At 39.4% G+C, this 26,243-nt stretch overlaps 1 protein-coding gene across 1 annotated transcript in view; it reads left to right on the top strand.

The window, feature by feature from the left end:
- akap13a (A-kinase anchoring protein 13a) overlaps positions 1-25,389 on the top strand; it is a 152,210-nt gene extending 126,821 nt beyond the window's left edge. The window contains exons 28-40 of the mRNA XM_084721804.1: positions 1,367-1,615; positions 2,089-2,165; positions 4,305-4,486; positions 6,669-6,751; positions 6,866-7,054; positions 10,673-10,819; positions 12,825-12,898; positions 13,822-13,866; positions 16,139-16,189; positions 17,356-17,628; positions 19,814-19,996; positions 20,463-20,739; positions 24,942-25,389. Of these exons, the coding sequence (XP_084577930.1) occupies positions 1,367-1,615; positions 2,089-2,165; positions 4,305-4,486; positions 6,669-6,751; positions 6,866-7,054; positions 10,673-10,819; positions 12,825-12,898; positions 13,822-13,866; positions 16,139-16,189; positions 17,356-17,628; positions 19,814-19,996; positions 20,463-20,739; positions 24,942-24,994 (1,883 nt within the window). The 3' untranslated portion in view covers positions 24,995-25,389. The remainder of the gene's footprint in view (positions 1-1,366; positions 1,616-2,088; positions 2,166-4,304; positions 4,487-6,668; positions 6,752-6,865; positions 7,055-10,672; positions 10,820-12,824; positions 12,899-13,821; positions 13,867-16,138; positions 16,190-17,355; positions 17,629-19,813; positions 19,997-20,462; positions 20,740-24,941) is intronic.
- The last annotated feature ends 854 nt before the right edge of the window (positions 25,390-26,243 follow it).

Below are 26,243 nucleotides of genomic sequence, written 5' to 3'. Positions count from 1 at the left end.
GAAAAAAAATACTCCTCTAGAACACCCACTGAATACCCAGAGGTGGAGACTAGAAAGAAGAAGCTAGAAGCTAAAATAACTTGTAATTCTTCCTTAACACCACCTGCATCACTGTGGCATCATTGGATGCAGGAAGAACAAGACAGGACTTACAGCACCATAGCAGCACTGAGGAATTAAATGCTTCAATTGACTACATTTACCATAAATACTGAATGAACATCCACGTGACAAGTGCCAAGTTTTCCCTGTAAGTAAAAAGTCAGTGCAGTACTTGCTGCACTGTTTGACGGACAAGTGAGAAGCTCAGGGCCAGAACACCACAGCTCTGATATGCTGATGAGTAACAGAAACAATAGGTCCGGTTGGGAATTTTTATGAGAAATTTCCATTTTCTTTTCATCTGTTCTGACATCTTGCTCTCTGATTACCAAAAAATGCAAGAAACTGAAGTCAGCACAGAGTTAATCATCCCGGTGCATCCTTAAGCACATTAACACGCTACATCCTGAAACCCCATTACAGTGTAGTGAATGAACCTGTTAAAAAAAAAAGGAGGGGGGGGGGGATTTGAATCACTTGTGAAAAGAACATGTATTCAGAGTATCTACTGTAATTAACCTAATGAGCAGAAACTGTTCGGCGAGACAGTGTGGCCAATATTGCATACAAATGACTCGAACAGACAAGATAAATGGGCAGAACAGGGTATATTTTCCAGATAGAATAATATTGCTAGAGGAAAGAACACTAGGAACTGTTGTAAAAAATTTTGTGGACCACAAGTGCGATGTTGGCACAGTCGGACCAGTCAGTGTGGATTTCAGATTATTGAAGTGGCAGAAAAGATTATGTCAAAATGAAAGATGAAAAACCTGAACACACATGAAAGAAGTTTGGGTGACTTTATAGAGGTTTGTGTGTCCAGCTCCACCAACTAAAACCATAAAAAGGCTTTCAGTCCTCTCTGCAGTGACATTTGCAATAAGAGCTTTCTCAGCGAGTGGAAATGCAGGCACAGCTAAAGGCCAAAAATGGGAACCAAAATTTCACTGCGCCTTCTGCTGCGCATAAACACGTCCTCAGCTGTGCCACTCTACCCATCTGGTTCAAGTGTGTCAGTTTGGAGCCATTAAATCACCAAATGGATTTGCAACAATGATAATGGCTTTTTCCTGCTTTTGTACTTCTGTTAGTTTTGCACCTGGGTAAAAAAAAAACCTTTAAAATCATTAATTTTTGTATTAAATAAATGAAACAAATTGATGATAGACTTCAGTTACTATTCCACTGGTAATAAGATTAAAAGTGTTTTGGTCTGGTTGGAATCTAACCCCTATAACCTCTCTTGTCCGGTCGACCGCAGAATGCGAGGAGGAGTACGACGACCTGATGGAGTCCATCCGGCTTGTGAAGGAGGTGATCGCGGCGGTTGACAGCAAAGTGAACGAGCACGAGAAGAGACGTCGTCTGAAGGAATTCCACGGCCGCATGGACAGCAAGTCCATCATGATGATGAAGAGCGGTCAGATTTTCGCCAGGGAGGATCTGCTGAGGAGGAGGCTGATCCACGATGGAGTGCTGCAGCTGAAGAACAGCCAGGGGAGATTAAAAGGTAAGGCAACACTTTGACTACTTTACTGCCCTTTAAGTGACCACAAATGATCTCTTATCCCTTTTAGATCACATCCTCAGTCATATTGTGACCTATTTAACAATATATGCTGAATAACCTCTCAAAAAATATATATCAAAATCCAGTCATGGCTTCTTCCTGTGAAACATATGATGTGTACTTTCATAGGCTTGAACCAACCAGTTTTTACCAGTAATCCACCCATCAATCAGCCATCAACTTTTAGCAGCACAGAACTAAGATTGAGACACAGACACACCCAATATTTAACATTCAATCCAAATTCCACCCAATTTTATGTCCCGCCTCACTATCCTATTTCACTTGGAAATACATCACAATACAGAAGCTAGATTCTCTCGAAATGCTGTTTTATTTGTTTATCTGTTTTTTTTTTTTTTTAACTTTTCACTCATCCAACCACAACTGTTCTTCTCCTGGATGTTCTGCAGATGTCCACGCTCTGCTGCTATCAGACGTCTTTGTCTTCCTCCAAGAGAAAGACCAGAAATATGTCTTCGCCATGCTGGTAGGATCCTGCTATAATCTCTTTTTGTCTTTCTCAGCTCTCCCTCCTTACTTCTGCTGTTTCCTCTGCTTTCCCTCCATCCCTCTACTAATAAAGATCTTATGAGCACAGCCAGATATGTGGTTGTCATACTTTCCTATCCCACTGATGTTGTTGTTGTTGTTAGCATTAGCTACCCTGCTTAGCTTTCCCATTGTGTGTTACTGCCTGCCTCTAGCTAGCTAAGCTGCACCTAATAAAGCTGTTCTGGCTGCAGGCATCAAACCCAACTGTGATAAATCATATAGGTTTGAGTTGTTTTTTTTCCCCATGTTTACAGCACTCACAGTTTCACACATACACTCACACAGCAGGGGGAATTAAAACAGAGGCAGGCCTGTGGCATAATAATCACATCCATCATTAAAAAAAGGGTCTGGTATGTTTGAGTTGAGGCTGTTGACACTGAAAAGAGGAATAACACATGGTTCATAATGGATCACAGGCATGTGAAGCAGCGTGAGTTTTGGGCAGGATAAGATTTAATTCTAAGGATCACCAACAGTACAAGCAGCCAAGTAGCAGTGAGTTCAGAAGATAGAGAGTATTCCCTTTAAAGCTAAATGTGGCTAATATGAGGTTCCAGGAGACAAATCAAATCAAGTGGGTATCATCCAGAGTAAGCAGTAGAGTATTTTCGGTATAAATTCTAGGGATGGGCATACCAAACCTTTTCACTTTGATATGATATTGATCCCAATTCTGATATTGATCTTTTTTTTTTTTTAATGAGTACTTAATTTTTCAAAACAACCAAAGACCAAATTACCAATTTTTTAGAAAAAAAAAAAAAAGAAAAATATTGGAAAATCACATGACGCATATTGGCCATTATTAATAATTAAGTTATTACAAAAGCAAATATGATTATAATTAAATAAAATGTTTGTACTAAAAACTGATAGTATAATAAAAATGATAATAGAATAAATAAATGTCTTGTTTTTGTTCAGCCTATTGTTCAGGATGAAGTGTCTGAAGAGGTTACTTATGTGGCCGCTGTGTGGTAATTTCTTGCCACAAATAGTGCATCTGACTGTATTTATATCCACAGGTTAAAAGTTGCATCACACCACACTACATTTCCTTTCTGCCACACACTCACAAATTTCATGCGGAAGCGTTTGCACGGCTTCTCCGCACTCACTCAGTTTTCATGTCTCATAGGTTTCCACATGACTTGCTAAATAAAAATGTTAGTTGGCACAAACATTACACAAAAGTACTGAAATGACTCTGTATTTTTGTATTGTTGTAATTGATTTTGGAAGGAATTGATACCAAAACGAGTAGCTTGTCAGAATCCGTGGACCGATCCTGAACAATTGATACAGTTACAATGAATTCCAAGTTTTTTGTTTTGTGTTTGTTTGCCTGAACTGCAGTGGAGGGGTAGTCAAACAAAGCTGGAATTCTGTGCAAATTTCTTAAAAGTTACCCGCTTCATTTGACTTGAACTGCTGATGCATTTCTGCACAGAACAATAACAGTGGATTTGGTTGTATATTTTCAAGTATAGTCACAGTAGAAAGACAGGCTTAAAAATCTGAACCTATCCTTCAAACCTCAGACAAGAGATTGCAGGAAAAACGTTGGGATGTGGTTACAGTTTCAGAGTTTTACTGGGTAGAGCAGAAATGAAGCAGCGGTTTGTGGTGATAGCGGACTAAACTGTGCTTTACAGTGTTTGCAGCCTTGAGGAGGGAAGGACTGCTGAGGCTCTAGACGTCAGCTGGCTCCCATGTGGATGATAACATTAACCAGAATCTCATTTTGTCTTCTGCTTCTTCCCTTTTATTCCAACTGCTCACTCCTCCTATAATCCTCCTTTTCTCTAACTGACCTTGCTTCTTTCTGTCCCTCCGTCCTCACTGCACTTGTTTCCTTCCTCATCCTTTCCTCTAACCATCCATAATTATCCTTCTCTTCTTCCCTTCCTTCACTCTCTCCTGTTTCCTGCCTTTCCCATCCTCTCCCCATCTTCAACATTTGTCTTCCCTCCTCCCCCCTCTCTCCTCCTCGACCCTCCCACTGTCATCTTATTTTTTTCATTCTCCTCCCTTGTCGCCACCATCAATCCGTCCCCTCCTCTCCCTGAAGGACCAGCGCTCCACGGTCATCTCCCTCCAGAAGCTGATCGTGAGGGAGGTCGCTAACGAAGAGCGTGGCCTCTTCCTCATCACGGCCGGCATCGAGAAGCCAGAGATGATGGAGGTCCTGGCAAGCTCAAAAGACGAACGCAACACCTGGATGCAGCTCATCCAAGAAGCCATGCAGTCCATGTAAGTGGGATTTATTCATCTGTTTATTTATGTTTACTTAAAAATATTTAGGGCAATATGCAAATAAATGATTGAAGTTTTTCTGTGCCCAGAAGAAGAGTTTATACATGTTTTTACCTCAACATGTAATCCCAAACTCAGTCCCTGACCTAACCTGCCCTATTTACTTCACCTCATAACCTCTACTGCAGAACAAACTCTGCCTCAAAGAGCTTCAGCCTCAGTATTGGCCTCTTAAGGGTTCACCTCTGGCATGTCTATGTTGTAACCCAGGAGTTAGACCCAGCCCAGTTCGCTAGATAGTAATAAACGGTAAGCTGCGACAGAGCACTTTGCTGTCAGGAGGATTAGCACTACTCTACCTGGGGATGGGATGTACTCAGGGACAGTCTAATGCTGGATTGGCTTCAAGGGCAGCTCACTATAAGCAGAGGATTATTTGACTGCAGCCAGCGGGAAGGAGAGAGATTTAGTACTCTGTCTCCCTCTCTCTCCCTCTTTCCCTGTCTGACTTCTGTCAAAATACAAAATTGAGATTGGGCCATTGGCAGGAATGGAGGAGATTAAAACAAAACCAGTTTTCTACTGATGTTCTGTCTGTCTTTTCCACCAAAAGCATTATAAAAACTCTCTCAGGGCTGTCTAATCCCTGTCTATTGAAATTGTTGTCCTTTGGTGTTGATGTTGTACTTACTGATTGGTTGTAGATAGAACTGAAGCTAATTATTGTTTCCATCAATCCTTGTCTTTACCATGTTAGAAAATAGTGAAGTAGTGATATTTTCTTTGATAAATTATTTAAACAATTATTCAATTATTAACATTTCAGTACCACTTAACAAGGCTATCCTTGTAAATCATTTATAAACGGTTTAAATTAGGTTAGGTCAGTTACGTTGTAAACACTACTAATTAGTAATAAGCTGTTACAACACCTCAGATAAAAAGGGCATCTGTTGCTTGCCATATAGTGAGCACATGTTTATCTTTATTGTTAAGCCTCAGATCTCATTGTTTCCTCGACTTAATTTGTCTTCTTCATCAGTCAGCATTTATACCTGTCAGCTTCCTCAGATATTAGTTAACTAGCATGTAACCACCATCTGCATATCTTAATAAGGCTGTGCATTCACAAGAATCTGGCAATACAATTAATATTCAATATATTGCGATACTGATATATTGCTATTTTTAAATCTAATTGTAGGAAAACGGTCATAGTATAATATTGAGATATATATAATATTTTCAACATTTTCTTACACCTCTATATCTTAACAGTCAGAACATTTAATTTGGTATATCAAATGAATGCATCTAATTCCCAGAATGCTGGTATCTTCTTCAGGACAGAATTCCAGGTGTGGCACAGTTGGTAATCTTCCTTCACTCGGTTTACAGATCACCCACTCTTATTCATCAGTAAAGGGTGATGTGTTTGGTTCTTTACAATAAGACTCCATTTTGCCAGTTATAAATGGTAGAAACTCATAAGTAAGATTAATTAGTAGCAAGCAGTAGGGGTGCAGTGACGCGTCAGCCTGGATCGACATATCGAATCCAATATGATCGACACAATGTGACAGTATTGAGCTCAACAGTCTCAAATAGCAGGTCAATGTGATGTCAGCCTTTTTATTTATGCAAACCAAACCCACATTGCTGCTGTGCCAGGGAGACTGTAGCTACTGTGGCTGATGCTGGACAGTATTTACTCTGAGTTGTTCAAAGTGTGGTTATCATAGTTTTCAGGATAACACAAATTTGAAATCATTATTCTAATTTTGTTGTGGTTTATTGTAAAATCAATTATCATTTCATCACTTGTAAGCAGTAAGTGAATCTTGCCAAATAGTGAGCCCACATCAAGTTATGGAAACTGTATTATGGCATAGAATTGTTTATTACTGATTTATAAAGTGTTTACTACCTAATTAATAACCTAATTATAAACCATTTGTAAATCATTCATAAAATTTATCTTTCTGTGAAGTGGAACCAAAACTTCTGTTAAAAATAATTGATTAATCAGTTGTTTTATCACTACTTGTAGAGATATACTGTATACTGTATGTAAGTGATTTTGAAATGTTGCAGATGATGATTTGTTGATCTTAAATCCTGTATAATGTACTAACTATAATACATAACGTTTGTTTTTTCCTTTTGCTTGTTTGTACAGGGAGAAGGACGAGGATGAAGGGATTCCCAGTGAGACAGAAGATGACAAGAGACAACTGGAGACCAAAGCCAAGGAGATGAGAGGTGAGAGAAACATGTTTACAGTGCTCATGTGAGAGTAAACAGCAGTAAGTTTGCTCCAAACACCACAAAATGTTTTCCTCACTGTCTGTCTCCCTGTGTGTCTCTGCTGGTCAGATCTGTTGAAGCAGAAGGACACAGAGATCATGTCTCTGCTGGAGGAGAAAGTGCGGCTCTTCAGGGGGATGTGGGAGGGCTTGAATCCAGGCGAGGAGGCCTGCCAGCAGGTTGAACCTTTCTTCAGGTCAACCTGCAGCCTGGAGCCGCCCAGGGGGGCTTCCGTCATGAAGGATGCCCTGCAGGAAGGTAAGACACAAACAGAGAGTGTTTAGAGTGTGTGTAATATGCTGTAGATGCACTGCCCAATGAGCAGTCTTAACAATCAAGCAGAGTGAACTGAACTGAGTAGAGAGAGAGAAGCAGACATTACCTTATCTGGTTAATTATTAGAGCAGGAAACTGAAAGTTCCTCATAGTCATATGGACGCATGTGCTTTCATCAGTTAACGAATACACATTGTCATCTCTGTCAACTCCCACAAATGTCACACATGCTGTACCACGCATGTATAAAGTGAGTTCAGTGGTTTGTACAAATTGTTGATACATGGGAGTGTTACCAGATGAGTTTCATTTTGATTCTTTCATTCATTCTCACAACATTTAGACAACACTAAGGCCCTGCCCCGTGGTTTTCCCTATTACACCCGAGACCGGGGTTTTCTGTGGGCCCCACCTAAGACAAAATCAAGACAACTGTGCCCACAAACCCACCCTCCTCCTAGTAAACAGGAAGTATAATGTTACCATGCAGTCAGCTAGTTAGCTGTGGGTTACTATTTGAGCCCTGTTTTTTTTTAAATTGTATTTGTTTACACATTCTGAAAACCTCTGCTCCAGAATCTGATTTTGTTACTGTTTCACTATCGATTATTAGTGCCCTCAGTAGGGTGGCGGTGACAGATTTTTAAAAGTAAAAGGGTGTAGGATCGTTTTGTTTGCAATAATAGTTATTTAGAAACAGAACTACACAAAGACCAGGCTTGCAAATTCATGTGTAGGTACCACTGACAGCATAACTGCTTTCTGTTTAGTGCATACAAGTTTCATCACATCCTTGTTATGAATGATCAATTACATAATCCATTACATGTGCATGAAATTAAACCAAAAAATAACAGATACACTTTTACTTGTCATTGTAGGAGAATTACACAGTACATTACTGATTTCTTTTAGGAGTCAGGTAGTATGAGCTACTTATCCATAGTGTATAAAAGGTTAGTTTGGATTCACCAAAGTCACGAAATAGCAAAAACAAAAAAAATGATTGAGGTAGCAGTAGACCAACAATTCCCGTGTACTGCAAGGTAAAATTACTGGTTATTTTGGGGTTTTTTTTCTTGTTTTTGGGGGGCTTTTTATGACTGTATTGGATGGGACAAGAAAGGGGGGAGACAGTGTGAGGGAAAGGCCCACAGAATAGAGCTGCAGGCTGCAGTCGAACCCTGGGCTGCTGCTTGAGGACTCAGCCTCAGTACATGGGCTGAAATAAATAGAAAGTGTCAGTTTAACAAGCACTAATTCATTTTTGGCATGTATCTGATTTGTTTGTTAATGAAACCTGTTTATTCACACACACCTAATAATTCACCTTCTCTCTTGGATACTTGAGGGGTCATTGGTTGGTAGTTGGACCTAAACAGAGCTTGACAGAGCAGAACTTTGTGGGAGGGAGTGTTTGTGTTTAAGGATGATTTAAAGAGAGTGTATGAAGTAGGAGTCAGAGTGTGTTTTAGGATTTTATTCCAGCCCTGTTTGGTGCTGTGGCAGCCCTTGTTCATCAAATGTGAATGAGAAGAAAGCAGCATGAACTGAGAGAGATACTGTAGATTGTGACAAAGAGAGAATGAAATGTGGAGGAAGACAGTGAAGCACGACACATTCTCTGCACATGAGGTTGACTTTAAACAAGCAGGTCTGGAAATTTTTGTGTTGATTGAAAAATTAATTTTTTTTACAGTATATACATATATATGGGTGGTGGAAATTTTCAGGTAAAGTGCTTGAAACTGCTTGAAATTATAGTTGCATTACTTTGACAATAAATCCTTTTCTGACCGAAAAGTTTGCTTTTTTTTAGTTAAATAAAACAAAATAAGTCAGAGAGTGGGCTACACTAACTGTGATCTGTCAGTCTGTGATGGAAGAGTGAGTGCGAGGCTAACAGACGACAGAATGCCGGGAGGTCGCTGTTTCAATGAGCGTTGGCTTGAAAACAAAAAATGGGGGGGAAAAAATGAAAAGGATTTTTGAAATCTTTATTTATTTACTTTATTTGCTTAATTTATTGAAAGTTACTTGTCAGGTAATTGTTGCTCAGTGAGGCAGTTTGAAACAAGAAACATAATTCATCATTTCATCAAACATAATTTTGGTTGTTTGTAGCACAATGGCATCTGATTTAAAGTGATGTAGACATGAAATAGGACCTAATCATTTTGAGCATATATACAGTACCAGTCAAAAGTTTGGACACATCTTCTCAGTCAATGTTTTTCTTTATTTTTGGTATTTTTCTGCAGTTTAGATTAATTCTGGAGATATCAAAATGATGAAATATGGAATTATGTAGTAATTATGTGGTGTTGCTTTTCATTTTCAACCCATGATCCTCTCCTACGCACCTGTGAACCTATAAGTGAGCAAAAGTTTTTTCCTGTTTGATATTTTAGATTCTTCAGAGTAGCCACCTTTTGCTATGATGACAGCTTTGCACACTGTTGGTTCAACCTGAATCATTTCTTACAAGAATAAAGAAAAAACAAAGTATTTCAGGCCTGAGTGTGTCAGAAAGTATTCTTAAGCCATTTTATCTTGTTGAATCATAAACCCATACATCAGTTGTTTCCAGGGCAATTTGATTTGTTTCTGTTTATTTCAAGATTATGAAAGATTTACTAGACTTTGTAGACTAGACAGAAATCAGATTTTTACTAGAACAGTGACTTTTTTTTGCATTCTCATCACTTCCTGGTCTTAAAAAAATGCTGAAAAAATATAATCGACAAAAAAAGATGCTGAAGAAATAGCAAATTTATTGATCATTTCTCATTGTTTGTTTTGTGTAATTATAAGGCACTGTTTCTTGCTATTGCTTAGTTCACACTCAAACAGCCAGTTCTCGGTGTTGCAGCCTGAAAGTACTGAGGGACGTAGTCGTGGTCAGAGCTGTGAGCTACGTAGAGAGGACTGAGAAGCTATGCACACATGCAGCTAGACGTTAATGATTTCTAAGTACTGCTGCAGGCAAACTGTTTGACTAAAAATGTGCAGTTAGTCACAAAATCCCAGGAATTTGTTGTGCAGTTTACAGGTTGTGTAACAGTCAAGGAAGAATTGTTTGCAGGTCTAATGCAGGAGCTTCTGTAAAGGTTTCCACTTTTAAAACTAGCAGATTGTATTTTTCACCTCCTCTTTCTAAAGCCTGGAGCAATAATTGTCCTTATTTGATATGTGAATTGGCAGCAGTAATGTCATTTCTTCTGCTGAGGTGTTTTACTGTGAATTCACATCCAGCAGCAGCAGCAGCTTTGTTTCTGTGTATTTTCACTGGAAAGGTCACAGTGCTGCATGGTCTGTATACATACATGGATACAAGCAGTGTATGTGTCTTCCCACAGTTTATATAATTTCAGATGGTAAAGATATTTAAACTTTCAGGAAAAGAGCTCTGCGGTTCAAGCAGGTTGTCAATAGTTGCTTAGCAACAGGAGCCAATACCAGGTTGAAAGCAGAAGTGCCTGGTAGGATTCATGACTGCAGAGCTGAACTGTAACACAGTTAGCCGGGATAATTCACTTACTGACCTGCACATTGATGTTTGCCTCTGTCTGTGTGTGTCTGTGTGCGTGTGTGTGACAGTGGAGACGTTACAGGCGCTGGTGAACGGCAGCCTGGGCGGGGCCATGGCCAGCGTCCAGGAGGGAGGCGGCGCAGGGTCGGTGTGTCTGCCCCGTCGGGCTGAGACCTTCGGAGGCTTCGACAGTCACCAGATGCACAGCAGTAAAAGTAAGTCTGCTGGCCGCCTGATTGTTTTCTGTGCCGAGTGGTCAGCCAGACTTCCATGTTTGAAGCCTGTAACAGTCAAAGGCTCTGAACCCAGACCTGCTGGTGCAGATAACTGCATCGACTCAATGACTGGACTGCAAATGTGCGGTGACACTACTGAAAGCCCAGCACATGTTTGGAAAGTACAATATTTCAACTTAAAAGTGATTTTTAGTGGCCACATAACAGCAGGCACCACACCCAGCACTTCCCACAATGCTCTTGTTCAGTGCAGTTAGATAAAACATTTTGGACAGGAGCTTGGACAGCAGAGCTGATGCTTCCTGAGGGGGACGTGGCCTGGGGCGATACCTCTGAACTGGTGGCTTGCAGACTCAGAGTGGGACTCTGCTGACAGAGTGGCAGATAGTGAGCCGTAAGAGGTCAAGACTTTGATATCAGTCGCAGCACCTGGAGAACCGATGTGGAAAAGGGGCACTACAGAATGTTTTTAATATTGTGATGGTGTATTTTACCCTTTATTTCAAAAGCAGGCAGAAACAAATATTAGCATCAGAGGCAATTGTGACATTAGATAAACTAATATTTGAGATGTATGGAGTCAACTGAACTGCATATTGTAAGTAGATGAGATAAGATTTTAAATAAGGTGGCAGTAGAGCAGAAAGAAAATCCAAAGGCAAACAAAATGCAATTAATAGAAATATGAGATGAATACAAATACATGTTATGCATAATTTCCATGTGAGATTTTTATATTCATCAACAAAATCAGGTCAAGATTCATCAGTTCTCTACCATGTACTTTCAAGACCTAAAGATCTGCACGTTTTTATGAGTAATAGGTTAATAGTAAATAATGATGAGTTACTAGGGAACAGACAACAAAAAGAATAACTAATGGTTAAGTAATTAGCAGCCACACATGAAGACAACTTTTTTCTAAAGTGTGGTTGATTTGCTGTTTTTTTCTTTGTCTAATATGATATTAAACTGAATGCATGGGTTGATCTGGGCTGTTGGTTGGACAAAACAAGACCTTTAAAGATGTCATCTTAGGCTGAAGGAAGTTGTGATGGACATTTTTCACTATTTGCTGCGATTAAGCAAAGAAAGAATCAGATTAATGTATGAAAATAATCGTCAGTCACAGTTGAGCTTGAGCAGAAATGGTGATCATTTTGACCTGTGGTGTGATATTTACTATTTTAGGGGGGAAAAAAATGAAGAAAAATGTCTCTGTATTTTATGTTTTGTTTTTGTGGCTGTATGGTGACCATCTATAACTGATCTAATCTATTGGCCACTATGTGACTGATGATTACCCCCAAACAGTAATTGATAAGATGAAAGTTAGTTGTCAACTAATGTGATAATTAATTAGCCTAATCCTTTAAATCAGTATTTCAAAGATCTGCTGCTTCCAGGTTCATAAATGTTAAGATTTGTCATTTATTTTGTCTTTTTGTCATTTATGATAGTAAATGAGGAGCCTTTGCGTTTTGGTCTGTTGGTTGGATAAAAGAAGCAATTTGAAAATGTCACTTTGAGCTCTTGGAATTTGTGGGAAATTGTAATGAACATTTTTCACATTTTTTTTCATATTTTATAGACTCAGCCATTCAGCCAATCCTGAAAATAACTGTCAGATTAATTGATAATAAAATAAATAATCATAAACTGCAGCCTTAACGTCCATGAATTGTAGTGGACACCTGTTGACAGACTTCCAGTGATGTCTAGAAGTGCAGAACAGAAAAGATCCTTCCCTTTATTCACCAGACTGTCATTACATCATCTCTAAAATGCGATTACCTGTCATCACACATAAAAAGCTTTAAGATTAGTTTAAAAGTGACATTTTCAACATGTGCTGATATTAGATTAGATGATAAGTGGTCCACGTCATTGTGCCTCTGTTCTCCTGTTCCCCTGCAGTGGACCTGAATGTGTATTATTTGCTGCCTGGCTCATTCACGTCTCCCGTGGTTTCCCTTTATGTCAGGTGGAGACAGAGACGAGAGTGAGGATACGGCGGGGGATCTGCGCAGGACGGAGTCTGACAGCGTTTTAAAGAAGGTCGGCATCTCAGCAGCCAATTATTCTCGACTCTGAAGCCGCTACGCCCCCACGCCTCAATGAGAACCTGAGGCCATGTGTGGGGGTGCATTTGTCCTCCAACATTAACAATACCATTAAGATGAATTTAGCTGCTTCTCTCCCTCCAGTGAATTAGCCTCTTGACTCTTCCTGCCAGGTCCCGTTGCTAATGGCGACCATCGGTTGTATAAGAATTCAATAGTGGATGAAAATGAATGGGTCGCCTTTAGGTGCTGCTATTGTAACTCAGCACTGGATTCTAGCCTTTGTAGTCATATATCCTGCACATATCCAGCAGCTGGACTGCACAGAGCTGCTTGAATGTTCTAGTGGAGCCAAGATACTGTAGTAAGCTGTTTAACAAAAGCATTTTTTTGGTCTCTGATCCAAATTGGCACCTCACCTTGTTAATTGTGCCCGCACAAAAGAGCTGTTTTTGATTTTTATTTATTTCATCCTGGGCATGACGCCAAAGTTCAGAGGGGGCTCAGCAGGAAAAGGAAGGAGAATTTGCAGAAGTCAGAATGATAATTTAAAATACAATACAGTGTTAATTTAAGCATCACATTTTCTATTATCTAATAGTTTATGGTTTTCTTTGTAAATGGATGATACATTTTATTTAATAATACAGCTGCAAGACTGCTGTTTGACTGTATCAGCTTACATAATCACACAAAGATACAATTAGATTGTTACAGTACACCCACACTACAGTATAATCACATTCACACAGCCATATGTACTGTAGCGTATGCAAGCTGACATACACATACTGTACATACTTTACACACACACACACACACACACACACAATGAGACACACTGGAAGATATGTGTGTGTGTGTGCATGTGCATCACTGGCTGTGCAGTGCTTAGTGTGTGTTTTGTTTTGTGTGCAGGGAGGAAACGCCAACGTGCTGCTGCTGCTGAAGAGGAACAGTGAGGTAACATTAACTTCCCGTCTCAAAGTCAATTACAGCTGCTGTTTACATGGAAACTGTCAAAACTCTGTGTCACTGTAATCCTTATCAACATCAATAAATGTTTTAGCTGAAATAGTAACAGTATCAGCTGTAGTTGTTGTATTGTACACGTTTGTGTTAGTGGTACTAGATCTTAGTAGCATTATTTAAAACAGACTTACTCAAAACTGTAGATTGTAAAAGGAAGAAGTAGTCTAATAAAATCATGCTTTTGAGATTTTTGAAAAGAATTTTAACTGAAAAATAAGATGAAAAATGAATTATGTATGAGAATAGAGCAAGCATCCCAAGCAGCGCCAGTATTACAGTGCCAGTAGAACTTACCAAAATAGAAAAATAAAGTTTAAAACACACAATAATGCCAAAGAAACCTCTATCGTCCATAACACACAGTGAATAAGATAAGTGAGTAAAACAAGATTACAAGTCTACAGCCATGCTAGCAGCTATAGCCACATTTCCACTCAAATTACTCGTAACTTTTAGTCCCAGGAACTACTTTTCAAGGAACTTTAAAAGGTTCTTTCAGCACATTGTCTTCTGCATTTTCAGCATGTTCTAAAGACCCACAAAGATTATGCAATTATTCCACTGATGTATAAAAAAATGACTGCTGTTGTTACAGATTTTTGCATACATCTTATCAGTGTGGGTCTCTGTTTCAAATTGCCATTGGATTTCGTCCTCAGCATGACTGTTCAATAAGGTCTGGACTTTGTTGTTGGTCACTCTCGTGCTTTCTTCTCCTCGTTGATGTGTCGAAGCACAATGAATAAAAACAAACTGTTTTGCAGCTACAGATTTGGCTGAAATCAAATGGTGCAAGTACTCAACCTATGAGAAATGTTAAGCACTGCAAGCCTCACCCTCAAAGTTTCCGAACTTTTGGAAAGTACTTTTCCCTGAGCAGGGACAGAGTGGAAACATGGCTTATGAAAAAGCTGTATTCAGGCACAGCACTATTTAAGATGAATGCTGTTTAGCATAGTTGTTGCTAACATCTTGATGTTTAGTGGGTATAATGTTTAACATATTAACCGTCTTAGTTCAGCATGTTAGAATTTCATCACTTGCTAATTTGTGCTACACACAAAAATACAGCTCAGGCTGGTGGGAATGTCATCAGGTCATAAACCAAAGTACTGGATGAATAAAATTTGACTTGATGATCGTGTGAGATGAAAAATTATCACAAAAGTTATTATAATTCATCCTCTGGGAAGCATGGATGTCTGCACATTTTTTGCCACTCCATCTTGTATGTTGAAGTTTTCACTAAAAGAAAGAAAGCTTTGACCTCCTGGAGTGCCTGAGAAAAAGGCAGAACTACTGAAGTCAGTAGGTTTCATCCTCTGGGTAACATGGATATATGTATCAAATTGCACGGCAATCCATGTTAAAGTAGTGTAGATATTTCACTTAAGATCCACAGTTATACTGTGTAGACTGTAGCTTCCATTTTGTTCTAAAAATTGAAAAGCAGATAATATGACAAAGGTCTCCAAGGTCTCAGCAAGCACTCGTCATACAGCACACTGAACGTTTGGTAACACTGTTTCCATGTAGAAGTTCTGAAAAGATGCAGAAACAGATCAATTCAAATACTTCTGCGTTCATAATTATTGATCCTAAACAGGTCAAGAATAGTTCCAGTTAACCATTAAATAAAAAATACAAGATGTAAGCGGAACATTTTATTTTGAACTGGGAAAAAGATGATATAATGTATCATACAATATGGTTGTTTACCCCCCACCATCCTCCATTTGTTATACAGACTATTACGAACACAAAACTGCATTTATGTGTGATGCAACATCTCTTTGTGCAGCTGCTCTGCTTTAGAACTTCTGTTTTCTGCTGCTCCCACTGAACATTAATTGGAGCAGTTTGTGTCTTAGTAAACATTGTTGGCAGCTGAAAGCTCAGTGGCCTTGTCTTTTTTGTCAGTGTTTGAATGGAGAAAAGGTCACATCACTGTAAACTCAAGTCACTTCAATGCTGGCTTAGTCACTGGTAAATTCATATTACATGCAATCCACAGCTAGAGCCTATTGTAAGAAAAAGTCAACGTTTAAAATAAATCACTGCAACCGTCCATGATGCATTTTAACAAGCAAAGTCAAGTGTAATAAGCAAGACTACATCAAACAGTTTTCTCCATATGACAGAATAGGAGCAGACCGGGATGTTTGAGTTAAAAAGATGCTCAGTGATGTCTCTTTTCCAACAGCAGGTCCTTCACAGTGTCTCCAATCTGCATCTGCTGCTCAGCACTCTTCAGGTGAGACGGCTTCCATACAATGTATGCATAATGACGCTCTATGAACCATTTTGCTGTCATTGGGAATTTGAAAAAATCACTTCTTGTGTAAAATGATGAAAGGAAAAATGTAATTTGAGATGCTTTCAGGTGCAATATGAAAGTCAAGCCATTGAAACAGAAAAGAATATCTTTGAGCCTGTTCAGATGTGGTATTAGCATGTGATCAGATCTCACTTGCCCACCCTGTATGCAAATAAACACTCTGCTTTGTCAGTTTAATGTCCATTACTGACCATTTGGCTGTTAGTTCATTCCTGTTTTCCTCCTCTATCAGCCTATATGAGTCTCATATTTTACCAGTTCTGTCAGCAGCCCTGCAGAGAGCTCCATGGGATTTTATGACTTAACTATGTGTCTGACACACTTTTAGTTTTTCTGACTGTGTGGAAATCAGATGTTTTCACATCACGGATGACAAAGGAAGGCATTAATGACAGAGTCAGAGAGAGTGAAAGTGTGCATCCCTGCATCCCACAGAGCATCTCTCCTGTCTGCTCTTCTCAGCAACACCATGTTTCTGACAAGGAAAGAAACAACTTAATGTATTGCATCTAATACTAAATTTACAAGACGAATGATTGCCATATCTGTTTTCCTCCCTCACTGTGCAGGCAAATAAACACATTTGCAAAATAAATCATTTTTATCCTGCAGAATGCTGAGACAAATGGACACAGTGTTTTTTTCCACAAAGAACACAGAAACACATAACACAGAAAGATGTAAATGAATGTATAACATCTGCCAAATTTACAAGAATGGCCAAATAATTAAAAATTAAGTTTATAAAGTTCCTGCTCATTCAAAATCTCTCAGAATAGAGGAATTTCTTAAGGGAGTCTGGGGTTGCTAGTGTGTTCACAAACACCCTCTGCAGGTAAGAGAGCCCTAATGACGGACTTAGAGGACGGTCTTTCAATGTGGCCAAGGACACATTTGCGTTCACACTGCTGAAAGAACGTGGTCACTTGCGGCCCAGACCACATCTGAATATAGCCATTTGTGATAGGATCACCTAGGACACATGTTAATAGCAGGTCTGAACAGGACCTTTAAGACAATTCCAGGACTGATATATCTGACCCAATCTATGCGTCCTGCGGCTCTGGTTGTGTCCCTCCCAGGCGGTGGTGGTTCAGCAGGACAGTTTCATCGAGGACCAGCGGCAGGCCCTGAGCGAGCGCTCCTCCTCCTGCACGTCTCTGTCGCGGCCCAGTTCGCGGCCCAGCTCGCTGATTGAACAGGAGAAGCAGCGCAGTCTGGAGAAGCAGCGGCAGGAGCTGGCATCCCTGCAGAGACAGCAGGCAGCTCATGCTGAGGAGAAGAGGAGAAGGGAGAAGGGGTGGGAGCTGAGGGAACAGAGACTGACTGAGAAGGAGGGGCTGTTGCACATACAGGTAACTAGACATCCTTTTCTACCAGTTCTGTGTATTATTAATAGGTTGCTAGGCAGCTGTAATTATTAATGAAACCCCAGCAAATTGTAATCAGTGGGATGGTTTTATACTGTAGTAATGTACAGGTTTTTTTTTTTACCTGATACAATGTAGTATAAAGTAAAACATTCAGGATTTCCTGCAGTGATGATAAAAAACAGACCTCTGAAAACCCTTCATATTCCACAACTGTCTTTTGATTTTAAGTTTCACTGAGATCAAATCTGCAGGGTCAAATTAAAACTGAGGAGGATGCAAAGAAATTGCAGTAGTAGTAAAAAGGTTCAGCTTAATGGCTTAGGTTTAGCTTAAAGCTAGCACGCTAAGACAGCTAAATCTGGTCTGTTGCTTTAAAGGAAATTTTCCACTTTTCATGTAGATATTCAGTCAGTCTTGATGGTAAATGTTGCGATGCCTTCTTTTGTGTACAGGATGGAGGAAAGGTTCCATACTGTATTTAGATGTTTGTTTCTTGTATTTGATTTCAAGGACAAGTAATAAGTTGTCTTCCCTCAAACAGACAGAATGACATGATAAAAAAAGTTGAACAAAAATAGACGAAGTGTTTTTTTTTATTTATTTAAACAATTGTTTTTTCTTTTATAAGCTAACTATGCCATGAATGTAATGAGTGTGCTGTGTCACATGCTCTTTGTCAGTGCTGTGTATAAGAGTATCCTTTAATTTTTTATTGAATTATAATATCCATCATGATGAATGGTCCTGTTTCTGTCAAAGAAAGGCTTGCTGGTGTATTTACAAACTACCCGTTATTTAAGAGATCCTCCACAGCTGCATGTGTCAGCACACAGTTACAGATGGAGTGTCGAGGCTCTGGATTGGAATGTGGCCTGTGTTTTGACCAGCAAAGTAACACCTATAGGCTGGGGTGGTGATAGGAGACAAGATGGGAGTGGGCATCAGAGGCTTGCATGCAGTGCATCCTGGTACATGTAGGCACTGCTGGTAAAGCTCAGTGGGAAGGAGAACTCAGCTTCTTTGGTCAATATAGCAACAACTGAGGAATGTATTGCCTCAGTTGACTACAGTTACCACCAGTGCTGATTGGATATCCAGCACAGAAAGTGTCGAATTAGACAGATTTGCTAATGATTTGTGAATGACTCAACAACAAGGGGTTCAGGCTTTCTAGGCTGCACCATCACAATTGACATTTTGAAATTAACTAAATATTACATTTTATTTAGTGCGCTTCCTACAAATAACTGCAATTTGTGCTTATTTGCTAATGTTAAGCCACTCTGCACTATTTGACAATTCCCTTGGCTTAATTTTCAATTTGCGAAACTCTTCATTCTAAAAACCAAACTGACTCACTACATTATTACCTTTAAACACAAAATATTGTAGCAGCAAGTGGAAAGGAAAAAGAGGATAAAGGAAAGCAATTTATTTACATATGTTCAAAAATGGAGCAATTGTGTGAGTAATTGAAAATATATCAAGTTCTAAGAAAAACCTAACAAATACCAATAAATGTATAACAACCAAAAACAAATGAGTTAATATTGTCTAGTACTGTCTAGTTAATTTATCTGTGAAGATGAAGATAGAAGAATTATGTGTAACATATATTACTTTTATTTGAAGGATATTAAATACAGTTTCCTATCTCAGATAATATATTACATCTCAGCTAGAGCTGCAGCAATTAATCAGTTATTAATAGATTATTAAATTAATTGATTAACGGTTTGAGTAATTTTGAAGAAAATACGTCCACATTCTCTGATTCCAGCTTCTTAAAAGTGATATTTTCTGCGTTCCCTGACAGTCCTCTGAATATCTTTGGGTTGTGGGTAGATCAAAACATTGTGGATGTCATTTTGGACGTGGAAATTGGAATTTTCTGACATTTCATAGGTAAACAACTATTAATCGATTAACTGAGAAAATAATCATCCAATTAATTGACTGTGAAAATAATCATTAGTTGCAGCCTTAAGCTCAGCAAATAGTTTTCCTCCATTTAGTCTGAGATAATGGAGCTTAGCACTAGTCTGGAGATGTACAGACTTGTAATATCAATCTACACAATAACAGAATATTTTCAATTTCTGATAGGACACCATATCTTTGTGCTGTATCATTTCTATAAATCCATCTATGCCCCTCCCAACCACTGCAGGAGGAGGATGTCTTGAAGCAGCACAAAGAGCTGGAGGAGGAGAAGAAGGAGCTGCAGAGCAAGAAGGAGGAGTACCAGAGAGACCTGGAGAGGCTGAGGGACGCCCAGAGGAAGCTGGAGAGGGACAGGGAGGCCGTGCAGCGGCAGCTCGACAAGATGGAGGAGGTCCGTCTGGCTGAGGTGAGCAGGGACACTTTAAAACAATCACAACAGTGATGATAACATGATCTGTTGCCTCCTGCGGGAAAAGTGCCTCTCTGCTGCCCCCCGGTGTCAGGGGCAACACTCGATGAGCTGGAAGGGAGGCCGTGTTTACCTCGATGACACTTCAGCGGGGTTAGTGTTTGTGGATGCTCGCATCGGAGGGTTGAACCTGGGTCCTCTTGAAAGCGAATTCAAAAAAGCTCTTGGCAACATATTAACTAGGAAACGGGGCTGCATCGCAATCCAAACAGTTATATTTCCAGCCTTTTATGCCAAAACCTGTGTATGTAGATAAACATTTTTTATTTTCTAACATTAAGCTTTTCTGAAAACACTTGTGCTCATTTTTAAATCACAATAAGCTTGGACAAACATCAAAATAGTCACCTTTCATAAATATTCACTCACAGATGTAGATAACATCTGCACATCTTTCTTCCAGAGGACTCCCTCTACGACGTCGGATGAATCCCAGTACCCCGGCAGCTCCCACTCTCTGGAGCTGGACCCGCTGGAGATGAGGCTGCAGCCCCAGCGGTCAAAGCCCAAAGGGAAAGGCCTCAATCCCTTTACCTCATCCTCCACCAACCTCAAGGGCGGCGAAGCCAATAACCAGATCTCAAAGAGCCTGCTGCAGCTGGCCAAGAACAAAAACAAAGAGGGGAAGGAGAAGGAGAAGAAGAAGAAGAAGGGCAAAGGAGGGAGCGCGCAGACAGCAGGTACTTAAATCATTCAGTGAGTCAGCAGATCGGAGTGAGTCAAGGGTTTTTCTCAGGGACACTTCAGACTGGATACATGACATTTGGTTATCAGAAAGAGAAGTGACAGGTTGTGGAAGGAGGATGACATTGGGTGGACAAATGGATGAAAAAGATTGCTAGAAGCATTGCATGAGGGCCTCCGGTGTTTTTAGAAAGACAAATTTATCCCATGTTTGAGGACCAAAGTCCAAGGTTTTCTCATAGTGTTTCACACTGCAGTGCATGCTGGGTAGACTAATCCACTTCATATATATAGGATCAATTATTACTCTGCTTCTGGTGTTCCCAGTGGATATTTTCTCTTTTTCTTTCTTTTTTAAAATTGTATTTATATTAGGGAGGTCATTCACAGTTCAGGTTTAACAGACAATTAAACACATAAACCACATTTACATAGTAATATAAACAGCTCAAATAATTGGATTAATCCGTATCTAAATAAAGCTTATCTCCCTTCTTTTCCTCTCCTTAAGATCTTACTTAGAGTTAAATGAACTTTCGAACAAAACAATCTCACTGATAGTCAAAATCTGCTCATTATAACAGTAACAACACACCTCTAGTATTTCAGAGGAGATGGCAGTTTCAATTAAAGCAGGTCTGGTCTCTGTTAGTTGATGTACCTGATCCATTTTCACCACAGTCCCCTAAATTTGTCTGCATGTTCATACAAAAGGTTAGTCTCTCCATTATGTAGGTTTTCATTTGTCTGCTGCAGTCTGAATATGAAGTGTTATTGTACCCAAATGTATTGTCAGAGCATCAGATAGAGTAATGGGTTGAAATACAGTTTCCAAGCCATTTGTGAATTTCCCACCAGTAGGCCGTATGTCATGGGCAGTCCTAAAATAAACAGTGATGAAAAGAGTACTGAAAACTGTACTCAAGTACAAGTATGGTTACATTGCTGAAATATTACTCATCACTCTACAAAGTATTCTTCTCAGAGACTGCTGAGAGTATTAGCTGCTTTTAACCACTCATGTTTAATGGACTGTCATTAGCAGGCATTTGCTTGAAAGGGGTTTCAGTTTAAATCTTCAGTCTAAATTACTGCTGCTCTGTTCAGTGGTCACAGTCGCCTCTCCTAACCTGTGTCTGCTGCAGCAGTTGTTTTTTTCTGTCCATTCTTCTTGTTTTTCATTGGCCTGTTTGCAGTCACATAGCCTTAATGGCTGATGAAAGGTGTGGATGTTCATTCACATTGTACTCAGTGCTGAATTATGATTTTAAAAGTAAGTAGGATACATAGTGTGATGCAAACTTTGAGTATGAGTAAAATTACAGACTTTATAATGCTTATTTGATCCACACAACCTTTAACAGTTCCTTTCTACACCTTGATATCTCTTCTGTGGAGGGGTGATGATGAATCCCCTGACATGTTTCCTCCCAAAGTCCCTCCAACTGTGTGAGGATGTAGGTCTCCACTGTGATTGCCAAAATATTTATCTTCACATAAAACCATTCCTTTGCCTTTGAAAGCTTTAGTATAATCCGGATATTATTCTGCATCCACTCTCTGATCTGTAAATTGACATGAAGACATTCAGTACCAGTGGACATTTTTCAAATAACCAGCTAAAAAGGAAAATATGAAGTGAGCAGCAACAGGCCTAAAATGCTGTGGAGATACTACCCACAGAAACATGTTTCAGTATGGAAGTAGTATCTAATTCGTTTTTTAACAAAGGTAATATATATTCAATAATTCTACTTCTATAAATGTAAAGAAAAAACCTACTAATACATTTACATAATAATTCAGCGCTGACAGTAAAACGTAATGAGCCTCATTCACACACATCTGTGTTTTTACAGGTGGATTAAATTCAGATTCATGTGATGGTGAGCAAGAAACCCAGACACAGTGTCATTTTTCCAGATATTTTATTTCAGCTAAACTGCCGATGACAAAACATATTAAAATCAGTATTATATTTCCAATAAACCATCCGTATTAAATGGTCGTGTGTGAAACATACTGTACACACATTCATTACTGAGTTCTCATCATAGCCTGTTCAGTCTGTCATGGCTGTTCAGTCATGAGGAAATTTTCACTTTGCGAGTTTCAGCTTGCATCATGCCGCCTCCTTATCTTCGGTGTCTCCTTCATCTTGTCGTGAATGCAGCCACAGTCCACTGTGATGTACTTTCACGTTTTTCCCTCAGGTCAACCATTGTACTGCACTGCAGTCTCTGCTGGGTCTTAGCACCTGCCATTTTCCTGTCCTGTGATTCTGGTGTGTCACATATAAAACTCTATATGTTTTGTATTTTACACTAATCTTTTCTAGTTTACTGCTTGTGTGTTGAGTTTACAGGCATCATATGTAAAATTGTATGTTACTGTTTTCAGCAGAAGTCAAATTGCGTAAAACGTACCAGGTCAATTTAAAGGGATAATTCAGATTTTTGACATGTAGTTGTGTGAGGTACTTCTCCATACTCAGTGTGTTACCTACTCCCAGCATGCAACTCAGCAGTATACTGCTGCACAATGGCAGCACAATGGCAAAAGCATTTTAGTCACTTAAAAAAGCATCAGAAAGCACTTAATTTTGGCACTACATTTTATCAACCAATAGCACTTCTGTATCCCCATGCATATGAGTGCCTGCCTGTGCTGCAGATCAGATGAGTCAGAAAATGACAAGATCATACTGAAATTAATCCCTAAAAAAAAATAATGCATGCATGTTTTTCCTGTTCAAACAAACAGGTCACCATATATATTTCTTTGTTCTCCGTTGAGTATATTGGCCTCAGTAGCTGTAGAAAGTTGCGGTGAATATAGACATCAACACTGCATGTGCAAGATGAGTGCAACTCTGTGTCTGCTGTAGGGATTTCATCATGTAACATAATTATATTCACAAAAAGAAACTAAATTATAATTTGACAATGTGTCTTCCAGACGATTATGACACAGACATGCTGTGGGATTTTCAAATAAAGGTGCATCTTAAAGATGATGATATAGACTGATACTATTACTTTGCATCGATAATATTGGATTGTTGAACATTGAATAGATAAATAGATCAAGATCAGTATATCATTACACCCCTAGTTTTCAGTGATCGTTTTCCTGAACAGAATTATATAGAGCAGCTGTAAGTTTCTATCTACAGACCATTTTCTTCTGTATTTGCTGGTTCTTATCCTCTGGTCTCCACAGAGAACAACATTTCGTTGTTGTTGTCATAATCACTCGTTTTTATTTCCTTGTATCTGTTGTCTCTTGTGTTGCCTCTGTAACATGTAATACTGTAATATATAATAATGATAATACAGGCAGGCGTACATGTGTAGGAATAAGGACGTACTACAGTTGAGAAATTATGTAGTGCCAAAGTAAAAGGTCTTCTGACAGCAAGAGAAAGCAGTGAAAATACACTTAAACTGACATTGATTTTTTTAACTGGGCCTTTTTTGTGTCGCTAAAATATGTTTTTTTGCTGACCCCACCTGCAGCAGTACATACCTGAGTTTCCGTGCTGGTACTCCATCTACTGCAGGTGATACACTGACTGTGGAAAGTACCTCATCCAACCCACATTAAAATAATCTGAAACAACCCTTAAGTAGACAAAAATTGAATAGTTTTGCTCTCTGAGGGGTTGTGGACCTCTTCCATTTGCTTTGTGCAAGGACACATAGGGCTGTTTTGAGTACACATCTGCTGGTTTTGTCACTTTGAACACCAGCATTTATCAGCGGGGGTGAAAATATTGTATAGGAACTGTATGTATATTTAATTTAAATGCTGTTTTTAAAAAGGTTCCTGTGAGTCTCCCTGAACAGCAGCACATAGAACACAATAATACACACGCAGCAGGGGATGCAGACAAAATACATTTGATATGAAAGGCATTGATACACATGAAAGTAAAACTACATTTGTAGACATGAAAGGATGCCTCTGATGTGAGCAGTGAGCCAACATACAGCACATGAAGCAGCTTCTGTCAGCTCCTGAATGGTTCTGAACGTCTGCTCTGTGCTGAGGTTTGATCAGTGTGAAGCAGGGTGACGCTGCTCGCTAACTCTCCCTGGAGAATAAACGTTACAACAAATCAGCGAGCAAAATCCTCTTATAGGAAGAATCCTCCCTTGTGATGCTGACACTGACTCCTCTCTTCTCCTCCCTGCAGACCCCCAGCACCTCCCAGAGCCTCCTCTGGATGGAGAGATCTTCTTCTGCTGAGGGAAGTGGCTCTCCTCCTCCTCCTCCTCCTCATCATCATCATCATCATCATCATCATCATCATCGTCATCAACTGATCACAGCTGTTCTGACATCCAGAGGAATGTGTTACTGCCAAGTAGTAATACATTCATCTACATACATAATACTGCAGTGTACTACCAGGCTTTAACATCACCTTGAAAGAACTTTGAAGCCACGTTTCCACTCAAGTACCTAGAATTTTTAGTCCCAGGGACTAAAAGGTTCCTTCAGCCTACTGTGAGTTTCCATCACAGTCTAACAACCCACAAAGATTAGTCAAATCAAACTGTTTCCACCCGTAATACCCAGAACTTTTAGTCCCAGATGAACTAATTTTCAAAGAACTACAAGGTCTTTTCAGTCTGTTGTTGTCTGCATTTCCACCACAGCATAAAGACCTGAGAAGATCTGGCAAATTAAACTCCATTTCCATTCAAAGTATCAGGAACTTTTAGTTCAAGGAAAACTACTTTTCAAGGAACTAAACAAATCCTTCAATCTGTTGTTGTCTGTGTTTCCACTGCAGTTCAAAGACCCACGAAGATTAATCTGCTGATGTGCATGCAACTATACAACGTTGACACTGCTCTTCCAAAGGTTCTTAGACCCTGGGAAAAGTTCCTGCAGTGGAAATGCACTGACCTATGTACACTGACCTATGAAAAAGTGATGGCTGTTTTTGCACATCGTATTTACTTGTGATCAGAAATCTTCAGCTCTAAAAACCCTGCCCAAGTTCCTGTACTTTTGGAACTACTACCCCATGAGTAGGGACCTTTTGGGCGGTAAAATAATGTCCCAGAGCATAATTTAGATCTTGGTCCCTGTGGTGGAAACACTTTGAGATCCTGCAAAGGTTCCTAGTCCCTGGGGAAAGTTCATGCAGTGGAAACGCAGCTTTAGCTAATTTTCTGTATCATATTGTAGAGCTGTTAAATTTTATAAGCAAGAAAAAGACAAGAAATGTATTTTCTTGAATTTTTAAATCAAATCCCATTTTTAGTCTCTGGAAACTAAAATATTTTAGGAATCAAAGGAACATCAAAGTAGGCAACATGGAATAGAAGTAATTTTCTGGGTATCCTCCTTTTCCAAAGACCCCTTGGTTACATGACATTAATTAATTTCCTCAATTTAAAGAATCATAAATTTGTTCTAGAGCATAAAATTGAAAACATTTCACAGTAGATTGCCTCACAAGCTCTGCCAAGTCACAGACTCTGCT

Source organism: Lutjanus erythropterus, chromosome 1, assembly GCF_056507025.1.
Source record: "Lutjanus erythropterus isolate fLutEry1 chromosome 1, fLutEry1.hap2, whole genome shotgun sequence".
In the NCBI taxonomy this organism is placed as follows: domain Eukaryota; kingdom Metazoa; phylum Chordata; class Actinopteri; order Lutjaniformes; family Lutjanidae; genus Lutjanus; species Lutjanus erythropterus.
Note: the sequence above shows the minus strand (reverse complement) of the source record. Positions and strands in the feature narration are given on the sequence as shown.